Source organism: Ascaphus truei, chromosome 1, assembly GCF_040206685.1.
Source record: "Ascaphus truei isolate aAscTru1 chromosome 1, aAscTru1.hap1, whole genome shotgun sequence".
NCBI classification, from domain to species: domain Eukaryota; kingdom Metazoa; phylum Chordata; class Amphibia; order Anura; family Ascaphidae; genus Ascaphus; species Ascaphus truei.
Window position 1 is genome coordinate 311189849 of NC_134483.1, and position 21330 is coordinate 311211178.

A 21330-nucleotide genomic window follows, 5' to 3' on the forward strand; every position below is an offset into this window, starting at 1 on the left:
CCAATTATATTATGTTCAATATCATCCAAAATGTCAGAGAATTCTCTACTGCAGCATAACCAGTTACTCTAATTCCACAGGGAATACACCTCCAATAACAGTGTTAAAATCCTATTAACTCTAGCAGTGATGGAGGCATCTACTTAGCAATTAATTGCAGATCTCTTATGCAATGAAGACAAATATCTTCTTTTAAGGGAAATACATGCTGTCCATGTTAACATTGGGCGTCCGAGAGCGGGAGCCCTAGTGGAGCTGAGCAGCATCTGTTGGGAGTTACTCTGGTCTGAACAAGCACAGGAACGTAAGGAGCACGGTTGTATGAATCTTGTCTGTCTGCCACTGATGTTGCTTACCTCTTTGGGCACATCAGGAGCTTTTGACTGGGGATTGCAGTCACTTATACTCCCCCAGGGCTGACTACTATATACACAGATATATCATTTGACGATTAGATCTTTGCATACTTACCCACTTAGGTTCCTGTACTATGTTATTGCTCATCCTGACTCATACCCACAGAGCTTAATAGCTTTGGAAGTAACATCAGGGATATTATGATATATACTTAATTAGCACTAATAGTGTATTTCCCTACTTTGTTTGTTACTGCCCTTCTCCCACCCGCTCCCCTACAGGGGTTTTTTTAACATCACATACAGTATATTGTTTTATTTTTATGTCACTTGCTTTTCGACGTTATATACGGTTTATTAAAGTTCTTTATTTATTTCTTTTTGGATTTTATTAGTGGATGTCATTGTTATACTTTAGGCTATGAGACATTCTATGTGGACATATATGCTCCTTTTATGGATTATGGAAAAAAAATTCAGACATTAGTCTTTCAGCGGATATTGTATCCTTAAGCATTTATCTCAATTCATCTGGGACTTTGTCCATACAGAGGATATTTATATCTTTTAGTTATTTAATTTGATTTTGCCTTGAGTGTAATTTAGAGGGGACTTCTGTGACCTCTGTCACCCTTTTTTTTTGTTATATTATGGCCTTGCTCTTGGGCAGATTTCCCATTGCAAATTTCTACTATAAATTGAACTCCAGCAAATACACACATGCCCCGTACACAAAAGCTGCAGAATATTTTCAGCATTGAGAACCTAAAATGCCACTTGGGCCACTAAAATACCACGCGATCTTCGATTGAGCCACTGATTGAGCCACCTGTGCTGAAGCAGGGATATCCTGAAAGGCTGACCTGTTGGTTGAGCTTTAGGACTGGAGTTGGCCACTCCTGCACTAGTGCAAGTGTGGCAACTCAGTTTTGCAAAACTGTTTTTGACAAGTGAATGTGTTTCCGTGTGGAATGTATATACGGATGGATTTGGAAGGCCAAATGTTGACATTTGCAAACCTGATAGTGACATGCAAATATGTTACCACTTTTTCTGTCAAAGCAAAGCAGGTGAAGGGACTGATGTTAATGAGAAAATGCAAACACAACCACGAGGATTTATTGATCACGTAGAAAACACTGTGGCTGGATAAGGTGGCAACGTTTATGGAGTGAGTTACACTTATAGTATGCTTAGCTTGTAATGATTAAGTCAGTGCTACTCAACCAGAGACCTAGGCCCAGAGCCACAAAAAGGGGGCCCCACCTTAACACGCCTTTACTTCCATTCATATGAATAGGAGCGGTGGCACGCTGAAGCTTAGCACCATTTGCTGGATCTGGGCCTTATAGGCAACATAATGCTCTTTTTGCTATCTGTGCGGTTCTGCTACATTTTGATAATTAAACAATAGTATAACTAGACAGAGGCTGGTGCCCCGCAGCAGTATAATCACTTCCTTAAAAAGATTTAATTACGTAACCATTTTACTTATTTGCATCCTGTTCAAATTGAATATGGTTCCCTTTTCTCCAGTCCACTGAATATAGGTATATCGGCTACTTATGTTTAGCTGTTTGACTAATGACGGTTTCGCAATGACTACAAATCAACTCTAGTTTAGAGGACTCACAGAGTCTAAAATAAATTACGTCAAGATTGTAAAAAAACCTCCAAAGCATTTACCATGAAAACATTCAAGTTGTATATATATATATAGTTGAAAATGCTTACACCAGACCCAAAAATAAATCTCTTACATTTAACCTATTAAACATGCCACTCTCCTTAGTTCACCTTTGTCCTGGAAGGGACTGCCCCTTTAGAACATGACGTGAGCAGTTTCTTCCAGCACTGCAGTGCACCAAAGGCAGGGACGCGTTCATGGGAATAACTCTTCTGACTGATGTCTTCAAGATGCAGCAGCATTGCAAAGTAATTTTTAATGACATCATGAACATGATAAACTGAAACTTTCGGTTCCCTTAGCTCCTCTATTTTGCGTAATATCTCTGTATGCTCAACAGCACCGGCCCCACTCTCTACCCCCGCTGCCCTTCACCTGTTTGGTTGTGCATAAAAACAATCCCATAACCAGAGTTGTGTCCAAACAAAAATGTCCTTCTCCCTGATTCAAAGAAACCAAATGCAATTTTTGTTGTCAGCTAGTGTACGTGACACAGCCCCTTCAAAGAAAAACTTGGTTATGGCTGCTTGCATGGCTCTTTAGAAGTCAAAGTTTGAGTATTACTGAATTAAATTCAAGGCGGACCACATGCTAACAGTAGCACTTACACAACATTATTGGGAAACAAGCATGAATGCAAGACAGCCACGTGAGTTAGCTTGAGATACTCAACTTACCACCTAAAGATTAAAAGTAACATAGCAATCAAATAGGATATCCATGGGGGGGGGTGTAGAGAAAAAGATGTAAGATAGTTAGTTTTTCATTGACTTATTAATGGTGACAAATTTTAAGTTTACCCAACCTTTTCTCTGAACAGTCACGTGCAACAAAAAGCAATATTGGGTATACACTTCTAACTTGCCAAAGCGCCTTGTTCTGAAAGAGCAAAGATCCCAAACAATTTGAGGGGATCTCAACAACATTACAATTCTTGCTTCCCCGTTGCCCATTTTAATATACTCTGATCCTGCACAGCTTCCACAGAGTACAATTCATAATAGTCTGTAAATGATTACAACAAGAAAAAGGTGTTTGGATGCACTGCAGCATTTTTCATTCATAATCAATGTAAGATGTGGCAGATTTTCCAGCACAGCAAAAAGAAAAAGAAATAACACGCAGGGACAAATCCTAATGAAATGTTTTCATCAGGTAGTTCCTCTCTAGCTCTTCATCTTGACACTCCCCAAATCACCAACTAAGGCATGCAGGACTAAATTACAGCTAAGAACATTGAAACTTTAACACAATGTAAAATGCACAAGTTTTGCTTCAAAATCGCCTGGATCAATAAACCCTACGGCTTGATGAAGTGTGACAACGTCCCACTAGGCATGGCCATATCATCTTGCAGCACAGTTATAGGAAAATATCCCAGTTCTCACCAGGAAGCAACAGAGAAATGACTGAGGAAGGAACGTTCTGCTGATTATTAATGTTGGAAAGAAAAAAAACCAGTGCAGGCACCAGATCAAATCAACTGTAACTGTTATAAGTTGGATGTAGACCCATGCAGTATGGTATCTCTACACCATTCAAATGTTCATTTTTATGCCAAGCTTACAGTTTCCCTGGCGAAATGTGGCAATTTCTGGTTTCTAAATATTTCCCATATTTAATCCAGGCTCTGAAATAAGGATTTTGCAGGGGGATAGAACGTCCGATCAAGTAGAATACCAATTTACTTATATACCTTCAAAAAAAATAATCCATGTGAATACACCCGAGATACCTGGTAAATACCGTATGCCAACATAAATAATTTGTATCTATTTTACATATTTATCATAGGTCTCAGGGAGCAGCAAAAATTGTTTTCTATTTTTTTTTTTTAAATTAAATTATAGGATTGAAGCAGGGGTTTTCTGGAGCTGAATCCCATTAATTTAAACTCCGGGGGCCCCCGCTTCCCAGTTACATACCTCCGTATGGGGGGCCTGTAGCAGCTCCGCAGGTTTAAAGATCCCACGTCACGTAAGCCAATAGAAATCTGTGACATCGTCCTTGTAGCTTCCTATTGGCCTGCGTGATCAGGAGAATTAGACCGGCGGAGCTGCTACCGGCACCCCCTTTGTAGGTCTGTATATCGGGAAGCAGGGTGTCCCGTAGCTTAAATTAATGGGGAGTATACGCTTCTTTAATACCTTGAGTGGCGGAGTTGCGAGCAACGCATTGGCGCTCCAAGGTTAAGGTGACGTGGAGCCTCTAGATAAAAAAAAAAAGGGGCGGCCTTAATAGCACTTGCCTAAAGGCAAATAATCTAGCGGCGGGCCTGGTCCCAGGAGCTTCGACGGCCATGGTTTCAATACAGAAGGACCCCTCTAGTTCATGAAAAATCTAAATAATACTATTGGGATGATTGCTGCTGTGTGCTAAAGCTGTGCACTGTTAAACGCCCTAGTCTGTTCAATCCTGACATAAATTAGTTACGTACATCAACCAAGAGTCAGCTATTACAGAAGAAGGTAATGAATGACCTTCTGCAAAATGCTGGGGAAATCTCTGCTGCTGAAACACCATCTCCACGGTGATTCTGTAAGTCATACTAGACACTATGCTAAACTAATTGTGGACAATCACTTAGAAAATAAAGGGTGAGATTTACAAAGACACGAAAGCTGCTCACCTGAATGGGGATATTCAGTAGTGCAGAAACTATTTTTTTGGGTGGAGGTGGTATACATACAAAAACAGTAATGTACATATATCAGCATCATGTAAAAATGTATAAACCTAGGGGGAGTCTGTTGCACCCCCCTTAAACCAAAGCTTCTCTAGTTCCAGACCCCATGGGGAGATATCAAGCAAAACTGTTACGGCTGCTTATTAATTCCAGCAGCAGGTGCACTGAATTTTAACCTACTTTAACTAGCAGGCAAAGTTACAAAACTTTTCACAAAAAGATTTTGACACACTGTGTTTCAGATTTATTTATACACATTGTATCATTTATTTATTAGAAGTTGCAGGCAAATTATTTCTGGATGCCCATTAATTTCTGGGTGTTTCAGATCATTTAACCCCAGATTCTCTATTATTTCTGGATAATTCTGGGATAATAGCAATAATAATATTAATAATAATAGTGCGCAGATATCTTTTCTACTGCTGGGCAATTAACATTCAGATCACAATTTATTGCTAACATTTCTGATTAAAGAAGAAGAAAAAATTGGAGCCATTCTTGGCTACTCCTGCAGAATGAAAACCCAAGATCCCTTTTGTATTTCGCAGTAATTCTGGGAAACTAGCAAACATACATTTTGTCTTCATTTCCAGCTACTGCTTGGAAATTAATAAGCAAGTGCTCATTAGTTTCTATGTATTCCCTGGGAATTAATAAGAAGATTTTCATTCATCTTTAGGAACTTTTTTTTTTTTTTTTTTTTTTAGGAATTAGTATTCAAATTCTCACCCATTTCTTTATTGGTTAATAGCGTAGTAGCCATGGTAGTTCAGGAGACAACCAGTTTTCTTATTGGCACATAGACTTATGTATAATACTACTTACATGTCCATGCAGGTCTGTGTTTAGAAGCATCATTGCACACGTAAGACAATGCACTCCATCTACAAAAGAGAACAATAAAGGATGGAATGTATAAGATGTACCAATCTCTAAAAGGCCAATCTCCCTAAAAATAGGTTTGAGAAAAAGCACAGCAACATGGTGTGGTCCTAAAAATATCTAGCACTCATGACGTTTAAAAAAAAAAAATATAATAATAATAGAATTAGAACTCGTTTCATTAACAAAAAGCAGTAAATATGTAAGGAAATGAATATTATATTTTGTTTTTTAATTATCTAAGTAAATAGAGGATCCAGGGCGCTTCGGATTTGCAAAAAAGAATTTATTCTCTTAGTGGCACACACAACATTTCGAACTTCAATCAGTTCTTTATCAAGTGACTGGCCAGTCACTTGATAAAGAACTGATTGAAGTTCGAAACGTTGTGTGTGCCACTAAGAGAATAAATTCTTTTTTGCAAATCTGAAGTGCTCTGGATCCTCTACTTACTTACATGTATCCTGAGAATACACCAGACCGGTTTTTTCCTGAACCACGGAGCACTGGTACTTTAAACGCAAGTATATTGCTAACATTATAGCATTTAAGGTGTGCAAGACTAAAACCTCTGACCATTTTTTAAATGATGTACATGCAGGCATTTGAAATGGCAAAGGATCATAAAATACAGGTAGCAATAACTAGTGTGCTTGAACATTGTAGATGAATTAAAGGTGACATTAAAAGTGTGCAATCATTCCTTAATGAAACTCTAATATTTGTTCTATCCCTGTTTCGCAAGGAAAAGTCAGCATGAACCCTTCAAATGAATGTACAATAAAGGAAGATTACTGTAGCACAACAGAGATCCATTAATGTGCCATTTACATATTTAAAAACCTTTTGTAAATCAGTTTTGCTGAGGAAGAGAGAAAACTCTTGAAAGCTCGTTTTATAATACCTTTTTTATTTTGACTAACAATTGATATCACCTAATACTGAAGTACTCATTTAATCTGCCCTATAGTAACTGGGCTAACATGGCTATTTATACTTCATCCATATTTGGAGGGAATTTACTGTATGTATGTCAAGCTATCTTAACAACACTACGACTTTTTTAAAAAGCACATCAACCTCTGCTTACTTAAACACCTCCAACCCTAAAAAAATACTCACAAAACTACCCTCCCATCATTTGTATCCCAGGGGTTGAACTATTACACGTTAATGAACTTGCTTATAGCAGATATATATCACATATGTTAGGTAAAACCCTTATATGTAAATACCTTGAGAAGACATGCTGTTTGGATTGCACTGAAAATATCTGTTGGAGAAGTGGATTAAGACTCGCTCTCTTTCCTGGGTTTCCCCAATGAGTGAAAAGGCTTTAAAGAAACTCCTGTAAAAATTAAAAATAAAGTGTATTCATTATAATATGGTTAATTAACTTTGATACTTTTTTTTTTTTTTTATCTACCATCATACCAGCCATACCCCGCCCCTTCCCCAAATCCTCCAGTAGAGCTGATCTGTGGTTCCCCCGACCAAGGGATATCTAAGGAACAAGACGATGACCAAAAGTAAGAGAGGAGGATGACACTTTCAGGAATGTGGAGATAGGGGCTTGCATCCACACTACCTGAAAGATCATTCTCCAGCAGTGCATCAATAAGGGCTGAAGATGATGATGATACATAAGATACCATTCTGGTTTCAAACATTTTTCTTACCTGAGAGACTGATCAAGGGTCATTCCTGTGAAATCGAAAAATGTAAGGTACTCTTCTGCCACTAGTTTGCTGAATTCATTGCTGAAAGTAAAACAAATCAATGCAGTTAGTTTATAAAAGTGCTGTGAAATTCAATTGTTTAAATAAACAACATGTGTTTAAAATGTCTCTTTGAACAACGGTAATTAGGGCATCCAAAAGTCTGGCTAAGTGGCACAATTTGGGGGGGCGAGATTTCCAAATGAAAGTACATTCAAACTACCAATAGAAGATCATAATAATATGAAAGAGTCCCTTAAATAGGTAACCATTTAAGTTAATTTAACACACTGTGTAGTAATCTGCTTTTAACATGGATATGGGGAATAACTGTCCATTTAGTTTCAGATTTTGTAAGGTGGTAGATTTGATTTTAAATGCCAATAGAAACGTGAATTCTGAATACTAAATAACCTCTTAATTACCATAGTGGTTACTACCCGCTAAGGTAAATAAGGTAAATAAGGGGTTACTAGCCAGTAGCTAGTGTTTTAATGTAAATGATGGTGGCACGGAAGAGGAGGACGGCTTTCATTCTGGCAGGGGTAAGTACAATGTTTATTCACTATAGGGTGGCTGGCTATTGATTTATTTTGAATGGGCAAAAGCCCTATTAGCCATATATGGCTAATAGGGCTTTTGCCCGTTACTATGTTTGGTGGGGGGGGGGGAGGGTGAGGGTTGTTGGGGTTAGAGGGGGTGGGTAGTACGGAGGCCAACGATTGCTAATGTGGCTAGCTATGCCCCCGTTGAGGGATTAAATAGCTAGTGCTTGTTTTTAAAGTATTGTAATATGTATAGTATTAAATGTTATTGCACTGTATTGTATATTTTAATGAGCAAAAGAGCTTTTGAACATTGCTGTGTTATGTTGGTCATAGATGGTTTGAATGAAGGGGGTAGTTGCCCTATGGTGGGTGGTTAGGCTTCGCTGGAGAGGTTAACTGCTTTATTACTGTGGTGGTTGTAGCCGCTACGGCAAGGAAGGGGTTAATTCCTCCCGGAGAGCCTAAACACCCACCCAGGGGCAACTACAAGCTTCATCCACCCCCTCTATCATCAACAAACCGACTACAGCTATTTAACCCCTTCAATACCTTAGTGGTTAGCCACTAAGGTGATGAAGGTCTGTTATAATTTTAATAACAGTATTGAAACAGGGTTTCTTGGGAGGTGAACCGCATTCATTTCAGGTCCAGAGACCCCTGCTTCCTGAGGTACAGGCCTCCGTTAGGGGGATGGTATCTCCGGCAAGTTTAAATGTCCCGCGTCACAGCCCACGTGACTGGGACATTTAAACTTGCCTGAGATACCAGCTCCCCCTATGGAGATTAATGCGGTTCAAGTCTGAAGAACCCCTGCTTCAATACAGTACTATGTTATTAACATTAAATGTAGCCATGCAGCCCCTGGCTACTAATTTCTCTGCCTAACACGTAAATCCTGGTACCAGCACAAGCAGTGTTAGGGTTAAATCTGCCCTTGCTGTAGTAAGTAGTTCCCTTGAGTGACAGGGGGGTGGCTTATGGCCTGGGTACTGACCATACGGGGCTGAGACAGGGAAACCCCTCCCCTGGTCACAAAAAGGAGCTGCAGTTCCAAATTTAGTGTGTGTGTGGAAGTGTGGAGCCAGGGCTCTGGTTCACCTTCTATTCCGTCCATTAGGGAAGTGGGATCATCTACCCCATACTCTACCAGGGAGTGTGGGAGTCAGGGATAGACCTTTGGGGCCTCAAGCCCTGGGGGTTGAGTCCAGGGACCAAGAGAAGAGCAAGCTGCGAGGTGACACTCCGCTGGGTTATGAAGGGTCCAGTGGGGGATAATCTCTCTTGCTGCAGAGAAGAGAGTGTACGCATGTATGCTGTATATGTTGGTATGCTGTTGTTGTACCCTAAAGAATAAAGAACAAGTTACTGTTCTATACTCCTGCCTGAGGCTGCAGTTCTTCAGGAAGAGGGTGAGAGTGTTTTCCACAGGGGACTGCAACTATCTGCGATAGGTCCTATGGGAATGGAGGTGCTGCAACACCGAGAAAAGAACTACCTAAACACCGAAAGCCTGTCCTGTGTTTCCCCAACCACATCGGCGGATGCTCATTGCCTTCTGTGAGCCCAACAGGTAGCACCAAACGCAGGTAACAGCAGTGAATCTCCCTTAGGATGGGGGGAACATGTGTTACATAAAACTACGTGATCGCTTAAGAGCTGTGCATGGAGATGCAGCTTCTCTCTGCACAGCCCTTACAGACTGCTGGAGCGAAATCAATCATTAAGTTAATTTCGCTTGTGCGGTTTGGCATCTTTTTTTACCAAACGCTAAAAAAAAAAATGCGCTTTTTCTTAGTGAATACGGTTTTTACACAAATTTCATAGCGTTCAGTAGGAACATGCCAACCCGATTAATCCTGCAATTAACTTTTTGCAGTTTAGTGAATAGGTCCAATGACTCTTACATGCTCACCCAGTATATACTGTAATATACAGCTGGTGCTTTTTTGCCTACATTGGTGCCACTAGCCCGATACGTACTTTTTTCCTAAGTGCTTTGCTACATCGGAGCGTTTAAATCCATCCAGCTGATAGAGGCGCTTGGCCAGGCGCTTAGCAGCCTGTGAATTACTATTGGTCCCATTGCTGAGGTTCTCAGTGCTTCCTTTCTCAAGGAGTTCAGTGCTGCCCATGTCCCGGGAGGCCTCTACAGGTTTGCTTCTCGCTGCCGCATCACTACAAATAGAAGAAAATATACAAGAAACAAACATAAAAACATATTACTAATGAAGTTCATTTGTACTGCGCAGCATTTAGTATATTATATTGTGTTTATTTGTATGTAAATGGTATTTGATAAGTTTGGTTTTCGGTCCATCTTTGGACAATGTGCATATATTATACAATCACTGTATACATCTCTCACTGACCCCCGGTGCGCGTTTTTCATTTTTCTTGTCGTTTGTTGGCGAGACATCCCTCAGGAGATCTCACATAGGAGCTTTTGGGAGTATCTCCAGGCATATAGCTGCCAGGGGCTCAGATTTTACGACGCACACCACAAAAGACAGCACGAGCGTGGATTCCCTGCTTTTGCCATTTTCATTTGTACTGTGTTGTCAAATTAATATTTTGAAGTTACAAACGTGTGATTTTCTCTTTCACGCTTCCACTACTAGAGAAGCAAGGAATGTACAGATGGAATATGATTTATGTGTAATTAGCCCCAAAAACTATGCACCTCATCCGCGGCTTCACCGTGCTCCGCATCTGAGCCGCATGGACCTTGTTTGTAGTCAGGCTGAATTATTACTTGTGTTGTTGCAGTTCAGTGGGTGTCCTGCAGGTTGCGGTGCACTGAATATCTTTGCCTATGAAGCACTAAATCAGGGGTGCGCAAACTTCATGAGCTGCGCCCCCCTGCCCGGGAGCCGCCACGTTCGCGCCTCCCCCTCTCCAAAGACTCAGCGTCAAATGACGTTGAGAGTCCTGTAACGTTCCGTGGCGCCGCGTTCCCAGGGTGACGTCACCGAAGACCCGGCAGAGAACAGGTAAGTGACTTACAGAGGCCTCACGCCTCCCCCAGCATTTACTTTAAATGCTGTGGGGAAGAGTGCGGGGTCTCTAACCGCCCGCGCCCCCCCCCCCCCTAGAAATTCTCCCGCCCCCCAATTTGCGCACCGCTGCTCTGAATGGTACAATGCAGTGAGTGCAGGTGTTTGCAGAAGATAAAATGAACACGTGTCTTTGTGTAATGACCTTTTACAGTACTGTACATCTCTACTGCTGGAGTTTCACACTTTATTAAAAAAAAACACTACGCATTTACGGAATCTGTGTTATAACATTTGTACTGTGCATGTATTTATTTATAAAATGTTTGTACCTGGAAGTAATGCATTGAGAGTTACCTCTCGTTTTCTAGTATGTCCTGGGCACAGAGTTATAACATTACATGGTTACATCTGACGTGGCGCTTCCTTCTTACCACACCAGGCCGGCTTGCAGTTATGTCTATATGATATATGGTGCCATTCAAGTGGGGACAGATAAGAGAGAAACTATCTGAGATGTATGCGTATATGTACGAATTACAAGCACGAATTCTACAAAGAAACACCAAACCAAGAAGGAATTCTATTAGACACCACTTGGGTCTCTATTATGGTAAGCGCGTGTGTCAATCAGAAATATCTGTCTACCTACAGTGTATCTAGTGCAGATGCGCGTGCGAGCAAGGCAGAGAGCATTGGCGGGGCAGCTGTGTGAAAATATAAAGAAATATGTCTTTTCCAGCGGCTGCTGTGCCACTGTGAGCCAATCACTGTGATGCCTACCCTAGTGACATCATGGCCACACCTCCTAGTTGCGCGCGTCATCATTTGGCCTATATGCACGTCATGCGTTACCATAATACATGCCTTAATGACCATGCACCAAGCTTAAGCCTATAGGGAACCATGTATAAAATGGTTTTTGAAGCAAAAAGTGGCACTGTGTGCTCATTTGCATGTCATTTCCCAGAATCCCTTGCTGCAGTGGAAGTGCTGTATGCTGGGTGATAATGGGGAAAGGCGGGGTTGCAGACCTGCCTAAGACATGCAGATGAGCATACAGCTATATTTGCATATTTGCTTTCCTGTGGAGGGTTTTTGTCACTTTTTTTACTCACCATAACTTAACTTAGTATTATAGTATTATGTTTTTATTTATATATATATATATATATATATATATATATATATATATATATATATATATATATATATATAATTAAACGAGCAGCTCAGATTGCAGCTTTAATTTGACTGACTTGAGTAACTTTCATTAAAAAAAGTTTTATTGTGCCTGTACAGCCCCTAGAAACTGGTGGATTGTATAAAGCAAATACTGCATCACAATGTTTTCCAGATGTCCACTAGATGTCACAGTTGCTCCATAAAAACAATGCATAAAAGAGGGGACTTGCACGTGTATAAATACAAATGGGTTAAATGATACAAAAAATACGACTGACATTTGTAAATATGTTACAGATGGGCGCACTGTACAATTGAAAAAAATCCTAATAAAAAATAACTAGCTCGTAGTAAAGAAAATACCAATGTTTAAGTGCATTTTTCCAGATCGTTCTTAGGCACGATACACAAATTATTTTTCATGTATTCATATTGACAATCAAATATACCTAATTCATTTCTCATCGAGAGCCAAGTCTTGAAATATGCACATCACGTAGACCCTGTGTCCCCTGCAAGGAATTTACTTTGCATACTCGACTGAGTTTTCAAGAAATCAAACCGGAGTGCCGGGTATTCCTGGCTGCAAACACCTGCACCTGAAGGCCTTTAAACTTTTGGGCATCCTATGACATAACACTAAACCAGGAGTGGCCAACTCAGGTCCTCAAGGGTCACCAACAGGTCAGGTGTTCAGGATATCCCTGCTTCAGCACTGGTGGCTCAGTCAGAATGACTGACTCACTGATTGAGCCACCTGTGCTGAAACAGGGATATGGTAAATTCCTGCCATGCCTGATGGTGGTCCCATGACGTATCTCCAGGGGAGATCGAGTTCTGCACTCCTGTGGAGCACAAAACGCAGCACTCCTATGTTTGCGAATTCAGTGACACCACGATCATGTGATCACGATGTGCCAGGGGGGCTGCGGCAAGGCGGTAAAGGAGTTCTTCTTACACAGATGGGAATCAGGGGGGTCCCATGTGCTGAATCACATTCATTTCAACCCCGGGGACCCTTTGCTATGGCAACGTGACGTCATGACGCCAGAGCGCAGGTAAGTGGGGGTTAGGGGGGGGGGGGGCGGGAGTCAGGGGACCGCCGGTAGGGGGCGCAGGGAAAAAGTTTGCGCCCCCCTGCCTAAACTGAAATTAACACATATCTTTTCTTTTACACAGCACTGTACATATTTTGCAGACACAAGGAGTCCCTGCCCTAGAGAGCTTACAATCCGATTTTGGTGGTTACACACAGACACGGAGGATACATACACACAGACACGGAGCATACATACACACAGACACGGAGGATACATACACACAGACACGGAGGATACATACACACAGACACGGAGGATACATACACACAGACACGGAGCATACATACACACAGACACGGAGGATACATACACACAGACACGGAGCATACATACACACAGACACGGAGGATACATACACACAGACACGGAGGATACATACACACAGACACGGAGCATACATACACACAGACACGGAGGATACATACACACAGACACGGAGCATACATACACACAGACACGGAGGATACATACACACAGACACGGAGGATACATACACACAGACACGGAGCATACATACACACAGACACGGAGGATACATACACACAGACACGGAGGATACATACACACAGACACGGAGGATACATACACACAGACACGGAGGATACATACACACAGACACGGAGGATACATACACACAGACACGGATACATACACACAGACACAGATAAATACACACAGACACGGATACATACACACAGACACGGATACATTCACACAGACACGGATACATTCACACAGACACGGATACATACACACAGACACGGATACATACACACAGACACACAAACTCACACATACGAATGTATATGAAATACACAGGTTTGTACACACACACACACACGTACCAAGACACACAGACTCACCCAGTCTCACGTACACCCATATAAGGCTGAAATTGTCAGCCTGTGTGGTTTCTGCCTTTTCCGGGTTCTCTCCCTGTAATCATAGTACTGTATGTTCGGGTAACCTACCTACTACAAATAGTGTTGCCATCTAGCTCATGGTCATCCTGAGATTACGCGGCTCATTCAATAAAGTGTGATAGTGTTGATTCGGCGCTGCCGCGTTGAAGTCAATGGGAGCTTCTGTGCAGTATCAGCATTGTCACACTTAATTGAATAATCCCATTAATTGAGAGTCTGTGGCAGCCGAGTAAACAAACCCCTCCCTTCATTGTTATTTCAGTTTGCATTACGTTTAAGCTGCATGTTCACGTTGTCAAATCACTGCATCAGGAGTATACAGAGTATACATTAATATCTTAAAAGGGGACTTTGTTTGCACCATGTTTTTCACAATTAGGATGGTTCCATGGGCCAGGCTTTAAAAGAAACAATCCAGAAGTTAAAACTTTGCCTCATGAAAACGGCATGATGATGAGGGGCCAGAATCTATTCTAGCAACAAACATTGGTTAGATGAAAAAAAGCAGAGTAGCAGCATTTAAGTAATTCAATTATTATTTGCATACTTTTATTAGCATCCATTAATAGCGCGCCAACATATTCCGTAGCGCAGTACAATAGGGTTGAGGCAAAAACCAATAAAATAACACGGAGGAATCTGAATACGGAGATCCCCTGTATATAGTGGCATGCCTGGGGTGCTGTAGGTGATAAATGTAGTTACATTTTGTCCAGGTATTGGAATTTATTGACTAGCATCAAAATTAGCAAACTAGCATTATTTACTAAGTTTGGGGGATAATTCTGATCATTTTTGCTTATCGCAGTTTGATGACTCTAGGCCTACATACCGTATCATACTCTGCGATTAGCGCACTTTGTAGTTAGGTAAGACATTTGTAAACTCCAGTTAACATTATTTTTTCGCTCCTTCTGAGAAATTATATTCGCATTTAAAAGTTAAAACTACTTCATTGTTAATAGCTAGATTACAAACAAACTTCTTTTTTTTGTACAATGAATGAAAACAAAATAATGAAAGGATAAGATACAAAAAGGAAACAAACATTGCTGAAAACGTTGGCATGGCGCGGTATGAAGGTCAATACAGAGATTAAGAAAAACCTTATATAGAAATGGAATCAGAAATGGTAACAAGTGTGAAAAGAGGACATTTCCAAAAGTAATCACATGCAATTTTGTACGGCATGTAAAATTTCTGTGAATTTGTCGTGAAAGGCACGCTAAAGACTCAAACTTTCTGCTATCATGACAGACACATACAAGCATAGCAGGGCAGCCGAACGTGACTTATTGTGCTTTTCTGGACCGTTAATGTTCTAACTCAGGGGTAGGGTTGCCAGGTGTCTGGAATTGAACCTGACAGCCCCGGTATTTGGTTACTTTGCCCGGTAAAAAATGAGAGGGCGGGACATGTATGTGTGCGGGGGAGGGGGGGCGTGACATGTATGTGTGCGGGGGAGGGGGGGGGGCGTGACATGTATGTGTGTGCGGGGAGGGAGGGCGTGACATGTATGTGTGTGCGGGGAGGGAGGGCGGGACATGTATGTGTGTGCGGGGAGGGAGGGCGGGACATGTATGTGTGTGCGGGGAGGGAGGGCGGGACATGTATGTGTGTGCGGGGAGGGAGGGCGGGACATGTATGTGCGCGGGGAGGGAGGGCGGGACATGTATGTGCGCGGGGAGGGAGAGCGGGACATGTATGTGCGCGGGGAGGGAGGGCGGGACATGTATGTGCGCGGGGAGGAAGGGCGGGACATGTATGTGCGCGGGGAGGGAGGGCGGGACATGTATGTGCGCGGGGAGGGAGGGCGGGACATGTATGTGCGCGGGGAGGGAGGGCGGGACATGTATGTGCGCGGGGAGGGAGGGCGGGACATGTATGTGCGCGGGGAGGGAGGGCGGGACATGTATGTGCGCGGGGAGGGAGGGCGGGACATGTATGTGCGCGGGGAGGGAGGGCGGGACATGTATGTGCGCGGGGAGGGAGGGCGGGACATGTATGTGCGCGGGGAGGGAGGGCGGGACATGTATGTGCGCGGGGAGGGAGGGCGGGACATGTATCTGCGCGGGGAGGGAGGGCGGGACATGTATGTGCGCGGGGAGGGAGGGCAGGACATGTATGTGTGCGGGGAGGGAAGGCGGGACATGTATGTGTGCCGGGGGGAGGGCGGGACATGTATGTGTTCGGGGGGGGACATGTATGTGTGCGGGGGAGGGCGGGACATGTATGTGTGCGGGGAGGGAGCGCAGGACATGTATGTGTGCATACTTGTATGTGTATGCCGGTATTACCTCTCCGGACTTCGTAACCAATCGCAGGATTTCCCCTGAGAAGGGATAGAGCATGGCAGCTGCTGCGAGGGGGCTGGGCAGCTTCCTCCATCCTAATTAGTTGCTGCTGTGTAATGCAGCCAATCAGGAGGAGGAGGCAGGAGCCTGGGGGGTGGGGCCAAAGAGAGGAGGAAAAGCGTGGAGCAGAGAGAGGCGAGGCTGTGTCCTGCGTGTGAGTGTGTATTTGTACTTGTACTGTTGTGTGTGTGTCTTCTCTAGCTGTCCTGTGGGGGTGATAATGACAGGGGGGGTGAGAGAGGATAAAGGGGGGTGTGTGAGAGAGGATGAAGGGAGGGGGTGTGTGAGAGAGGATGAAGGGAGGGGGGGTGAGAGAGGATGAAGGGAGGGGGGGTGAGAGAGGATGAAGGGAGGGGGGGTGAGAGGATGAAGGGAGGGGGGGTGAGAGAGGATGAAGGGAGGGGGGTGTATTAGAGAGGATGAAGGGAGGGGGGGTGAGAGGATGAAGGGAGGGGGGTGAGAGAGGATGAAGGGAGGGGGGAAGTGAGAGGATGAGGGGAGGGAAGTGAGAGGATGAGGAATGGGAAGTGAGAGGATGAGGGGAGGGAAGTGAGAGGACGAGGGGGGTGGGAGGGTGAGATAAGGGGAGAGAGAGAGGATGATGAGGGGTGCAGTATTGCTCGCCATGGACCTGTATGACTGCAGGTCAGTTATTTATAAATGATCTGACCTTTACATCATTTGTTCTAAATGTCACTCCAAGCGTGCACCAATTTGCACCATAGCAAGGCCCCGTGTCTCGGCGCCCCGCTTTTCGGTTTGAGATGAGGCTTCCTGCATCTGAGTCCTTGCAGCGGCACCGGATGTATATATGAAGACGGGTGCCTCTATCCCCAGATGTAAAGGAACAAGTGATCCTGGTTGCTTCGCACAGTGACGCGGGCACGTTTTGTGCGAAGCAACCAGGAAGCAACCAGGATCACTTGGTTCCTTTACATCTGGGGATAGAGGCACCCGTCTTCATATATACATCCGGTGCCGCTGCAAGGACTCAGATGCAGGAAGCCTCATCTCAAACTAAGGTCTGACACGTGGGAAGTAATTCTGTGCCACAGGAGGGAATTGATTTTTCAGCATCAGAACAACATCAGTTTAACCGGATCGCACGCTGAGGAGGTATATTCCGTGCTTCAACAGATGTAACAGGTCTGTCACCAGCACACCCACATCACCATTGAGAAGGGACATTCTCTAGTGGGTGTTTACTGTTCCTTACTGGGCTATCATCAGCCATATGGACTGTCATTGACATTCACCTCTGTTGGCCTTTTTTCCCCATGATATTTTGCTTCCTTGCTCCACATCCCCTTCAATATGTCACTTGCTAATTGCTGCTATCTGCTTGTACTAGACATATTATTGCTTTTTAATCACACCAGTTTACTACTAGTCCTTTTGACTACTCTGGTCATTTAATAAAATTTACACATTTATTTTCAACCATACGGAACTGGCGCTTCTTTTTCTCCTGATTGACTGCTCCCTGTTCGTGGGTGCAGACATCGCATTGCCTTACAGGTATTGGTTCATGTGGCTGAGAACACAGCTGTGCTGATTGATATTTCTGATTGTGTGTTGGTGATTGGTCTTTTTCTGTTGTGGTGCATCATGGGTGGGGGTATATATGTCTGGTCACTATCACTTGTTGGTTGCACGGCCCTGAGGAAGGTCTCCATGTGGGACCGAAACGTCGGCTTACGTGTATCTATGTTTTAAATACAACTTTTTTGGATTAACCCCGTGCAGTTTGCTGTCTTTTTACTGGTCTTTGGATTGGTTCTCATGATAGATTTTATATATATATATATATATATATATATATATATATATATATATATATATATATATATATATATATATATATATATATATTATTTTGGTGGTGTTTAACTATTTGTTTAAGTATTGGTTTGTTTAATTTGATCAGATGTGACCGCTGTTTGGGTTAGTTTAATATGTAATACACAAAATAATATGCTTCGACAAATCATTTTGTTGCATACAAAATAAATGCGAGAGAATATGAACAGGGAAAACATGAAACTTTTCCTGGGGAGAGCTGGCAGCCTGACAGCAGAAAAAGTACACAGAAAATAAACAATCCTATTTCAGGACATTCCCCGTCTGGTATCAGTAGATACCACTTTATCCAACATAATGTGGAACATATAAAATACAATAACAATGTATTAAGTCCATGTTCACATAATGTGGTGCCGGCCGGTACCACTGGCTCCAAGATCCCTTTGGCAAGGGATGCAGAGTAGGTGCACCAGTCCAGGATGACTGGGTGCTCCACAATGTATTTTAGTTAAAGTCTCTGCAACTGATCTCCACTGCATACATGTCGGAGAACAGTCTTTTTTACCCTCTGTGATTTCGTCAACAGTGTGCATCCTTTGCATAGATGCCAGCCATGACAGCTTGCTGCTTCACCACCAAGCATTTTGCGGAACTAAATGGCTATGCGTCGGAGATGCGCCATTGCTCGCAGGAGGGTTGTCCACCTTGAGAAGCGATGATATCTTTGTGATACAAACGTATTTCTAGGCACTATGATCGTGAGCAAAACACATACTTCAGGTTGTTTCTCCGTCTCTTTTTCAGGATCTACAAGTTTAAAGCCGTCATCTGGGGCTAATGGTGTTTCATCAGGTTAAGTTAGAACCATTGGTACTGTACGCCACAACATGCTCTACAGATGCACTGCAACCACTGATCTAGTAGCATGGTCTGCAGGATTCTGGTATGTGGGCACATGGTGTCACTGATTTGGTTGTGAAAACTCCTTTGCCTTTGGTTAAGGGGTGTACTCTGGGTGGATGGAATGGAAGTGGAGTTGTCCGATTGTCTCATCTCGGACGATCATGTTGTCGATCATCTTCAGGATATTGTTCTCTTCCCTTGGTGAAGTTGCCCCATCATTTTTTGTCGTCTGGACTACTGAACATCCTAGGCCATCGTCACATTCCACTGATGTGAAAATGTTTTTGTGGTTCTCAGGGGTATGACCTTGTTTCTCTTCCTTACTAGGCCTTACTGTCACTTGGAAATGGCCAAGCATGGTTTGGAAAGGGATGTTTGTCCACGTTCCACTATCACTGTCTGTGGGTGTCAACGTAGTCTGGTTTATGCCCTTTGTTTAAAGCATTTTCCCTATTCCAGAGCACTGGAGTTTGTTAAGCAGGATAGCATGATCAACAGTATCAAAAGCCTTTGCAAAATCTAGGAATATTGCACCAGTGAGTTGTCCCTGTTCCATTCCACACTTGATTTCATTGCAAACTTTACCAGGGTAGTTACCGTGGAGTGTTGGGGGTGGAAACCAGATTGGAATTGGCTAGGGAAATTTGTCTTGGTATAGTAATAGCTTAATTGGGAGTGAACACATTCTTCCACGACTTTGGATATTATTAGAAGAAAGTTCGAGACAGTTTTTGTCCCCACTTTGAAGATTATGACAACTCTGGCAGTTTTCCAGGTCTTAGGGATATGGCCTGCAGACGGAATAGAGTTGACTATGGAAGTAATTGGTTTGGCAATGGCTGGGGCCCCAAGTTTTAGAAACTTAGCTTGTAGTAAGTCAGGTCCACATTGGCTGCTTAGTTTGAGGAGCGCTTGTGTAATCTCCTATTCAGATACTGGGACAAATTGAAAATTGTGGGCAGTGTTGAGAGGGGGTGGGGCTATAGGGGTACTCCCAGGATGAGATTCATGTTTGTGGTTTGTGTTACGTTTCACTAATAAGTTGGTAGCACACCCCACAAAGTAGTCATTAAATGCATTTGCAATGTCAGTGGGGTTTGTCCGAGTAATATCCTTTGTGATATTATTTGGTTGTTGATGGCCAGAAGGCTGGAATATGTTGTTGATAACCTTCCAGAAGTTAGCTGGGTTTGAAGTATTCTGGAGAAGATTGTCAGAGTAATATTGTGCTTTTGCATGTCTTGTTTGCCTTGTGCACATGTTCCGCAGGCATCTGTAGTGATTGAGATCCTTGGTAGTGCCAGTTAATTTGGAGCTTTCCACAAGGCATCCCTGAACTTGTTGAGTGCTATAAGGTCAGTTGTAAACCACGGGAGGTGGGCCCACCGTACTCTAATTCATGCATAGTGGAGCATGGGTATCACAGAGTTTTAAGAACTCGGATTGGAAATAGTCGAGTGCAGAATCAGTGTCGGGAATTAAGTCGATTCTGTACCAAGGGCATTTGGTAAAGTCAGCCAGAAACTGTTGTGGGATAAAGCTTCTAAATGTTCTAGTGAGAAGAACTTTAGGGCTTGATTGGGGTGGTTTAATTTTCCTTACATAGTACACTATTGCATGGTCACTGAAAATGTCAGGAAGGATGCCAGAGGATTGGATTCTGCTGGGATTTGAGGAAAGAATCCAGTCTAGCAAGGAATGGTTGTGAGATTTCAGGTTTGTACGTGTGGGTTGGGAAATGAGTTGCTTTAGATTAAGTGACTTGATTTTTATCCGGATTTTGTGGTTTTTAGGGTCGAGCCAATTGAAGTTGAAATCCCCAAGAACTAGCAGCGCATTCTTCACATTCAGAGAGGAAATGGAGCCAAGAAACTGGGTGATGTCAGTCAGGAACTTTAGAGGGGCTTTAGGGGGTGGTAGATGCCAGCAAGCAAGATGGGCGTAGAAAAGGGGAGGCAGATTTTGCCAACTAGGATTTCAAAAGAGGGTGGGCTTGGCGCTTGGCAATTTAACAGTGTAAATTGTAAGGTGTCTGCAATATAAAATAACACACACCCCTCCTCCTCTCTTTGACCTATAGCTCCTAGAAATGGAGTATCCCTGAATGTCAAAATTTTCATCAGGAGTTTTAGAGATTAGCCATGTTTCTGTGAGAACGATAGCTTTGGGTTTATGCATAAGGCACCATG

The 21330-nt window shown here is 43.0% G+C and overlaps 1 protein-coding gene across 11 annotated transcripts in view; it reads right to left on the reverse strand.

Annotated features, from left to right (window-relative positions):
- PSD3 (pleckstrin and Sec7 domain containing 3) overlaps positions 1 to 21330 on the reverse strand; it is a 586117-nt gene that overhangs the window by 227182 nt on the left and 337605 nt on the right. For 10 of the 11 annotated variants that reach the window (XM_075605135.1, XM_075605145.1, XM_075605197.1 and 7 more), the window contains 4 exons: positions 9861 to 10055; positions 7294 to 7374; positions 6850 to 6962; positions 5558 to 5616 (listed from right to left, as the gene is read on the reverse strand). In XM_075605135.1, the coding sequence (XP_075461250.1) occupies positions 5558 to 5616; positions 6850 to 6962; positions 7294 to 7374; positions 9861 to 10055 (448 nt within the window). Of the gene's footprint in view, positions 1 to 5557; positions 5617 to 6849; positions 6963 to 7293; positions 7375 to 9860; positions 10056 to 14129; positions 14151 to 21330 lie in introns of those variants that run through there. The other variant, XM_075605221.1, reaches the window with a different exon arrangement.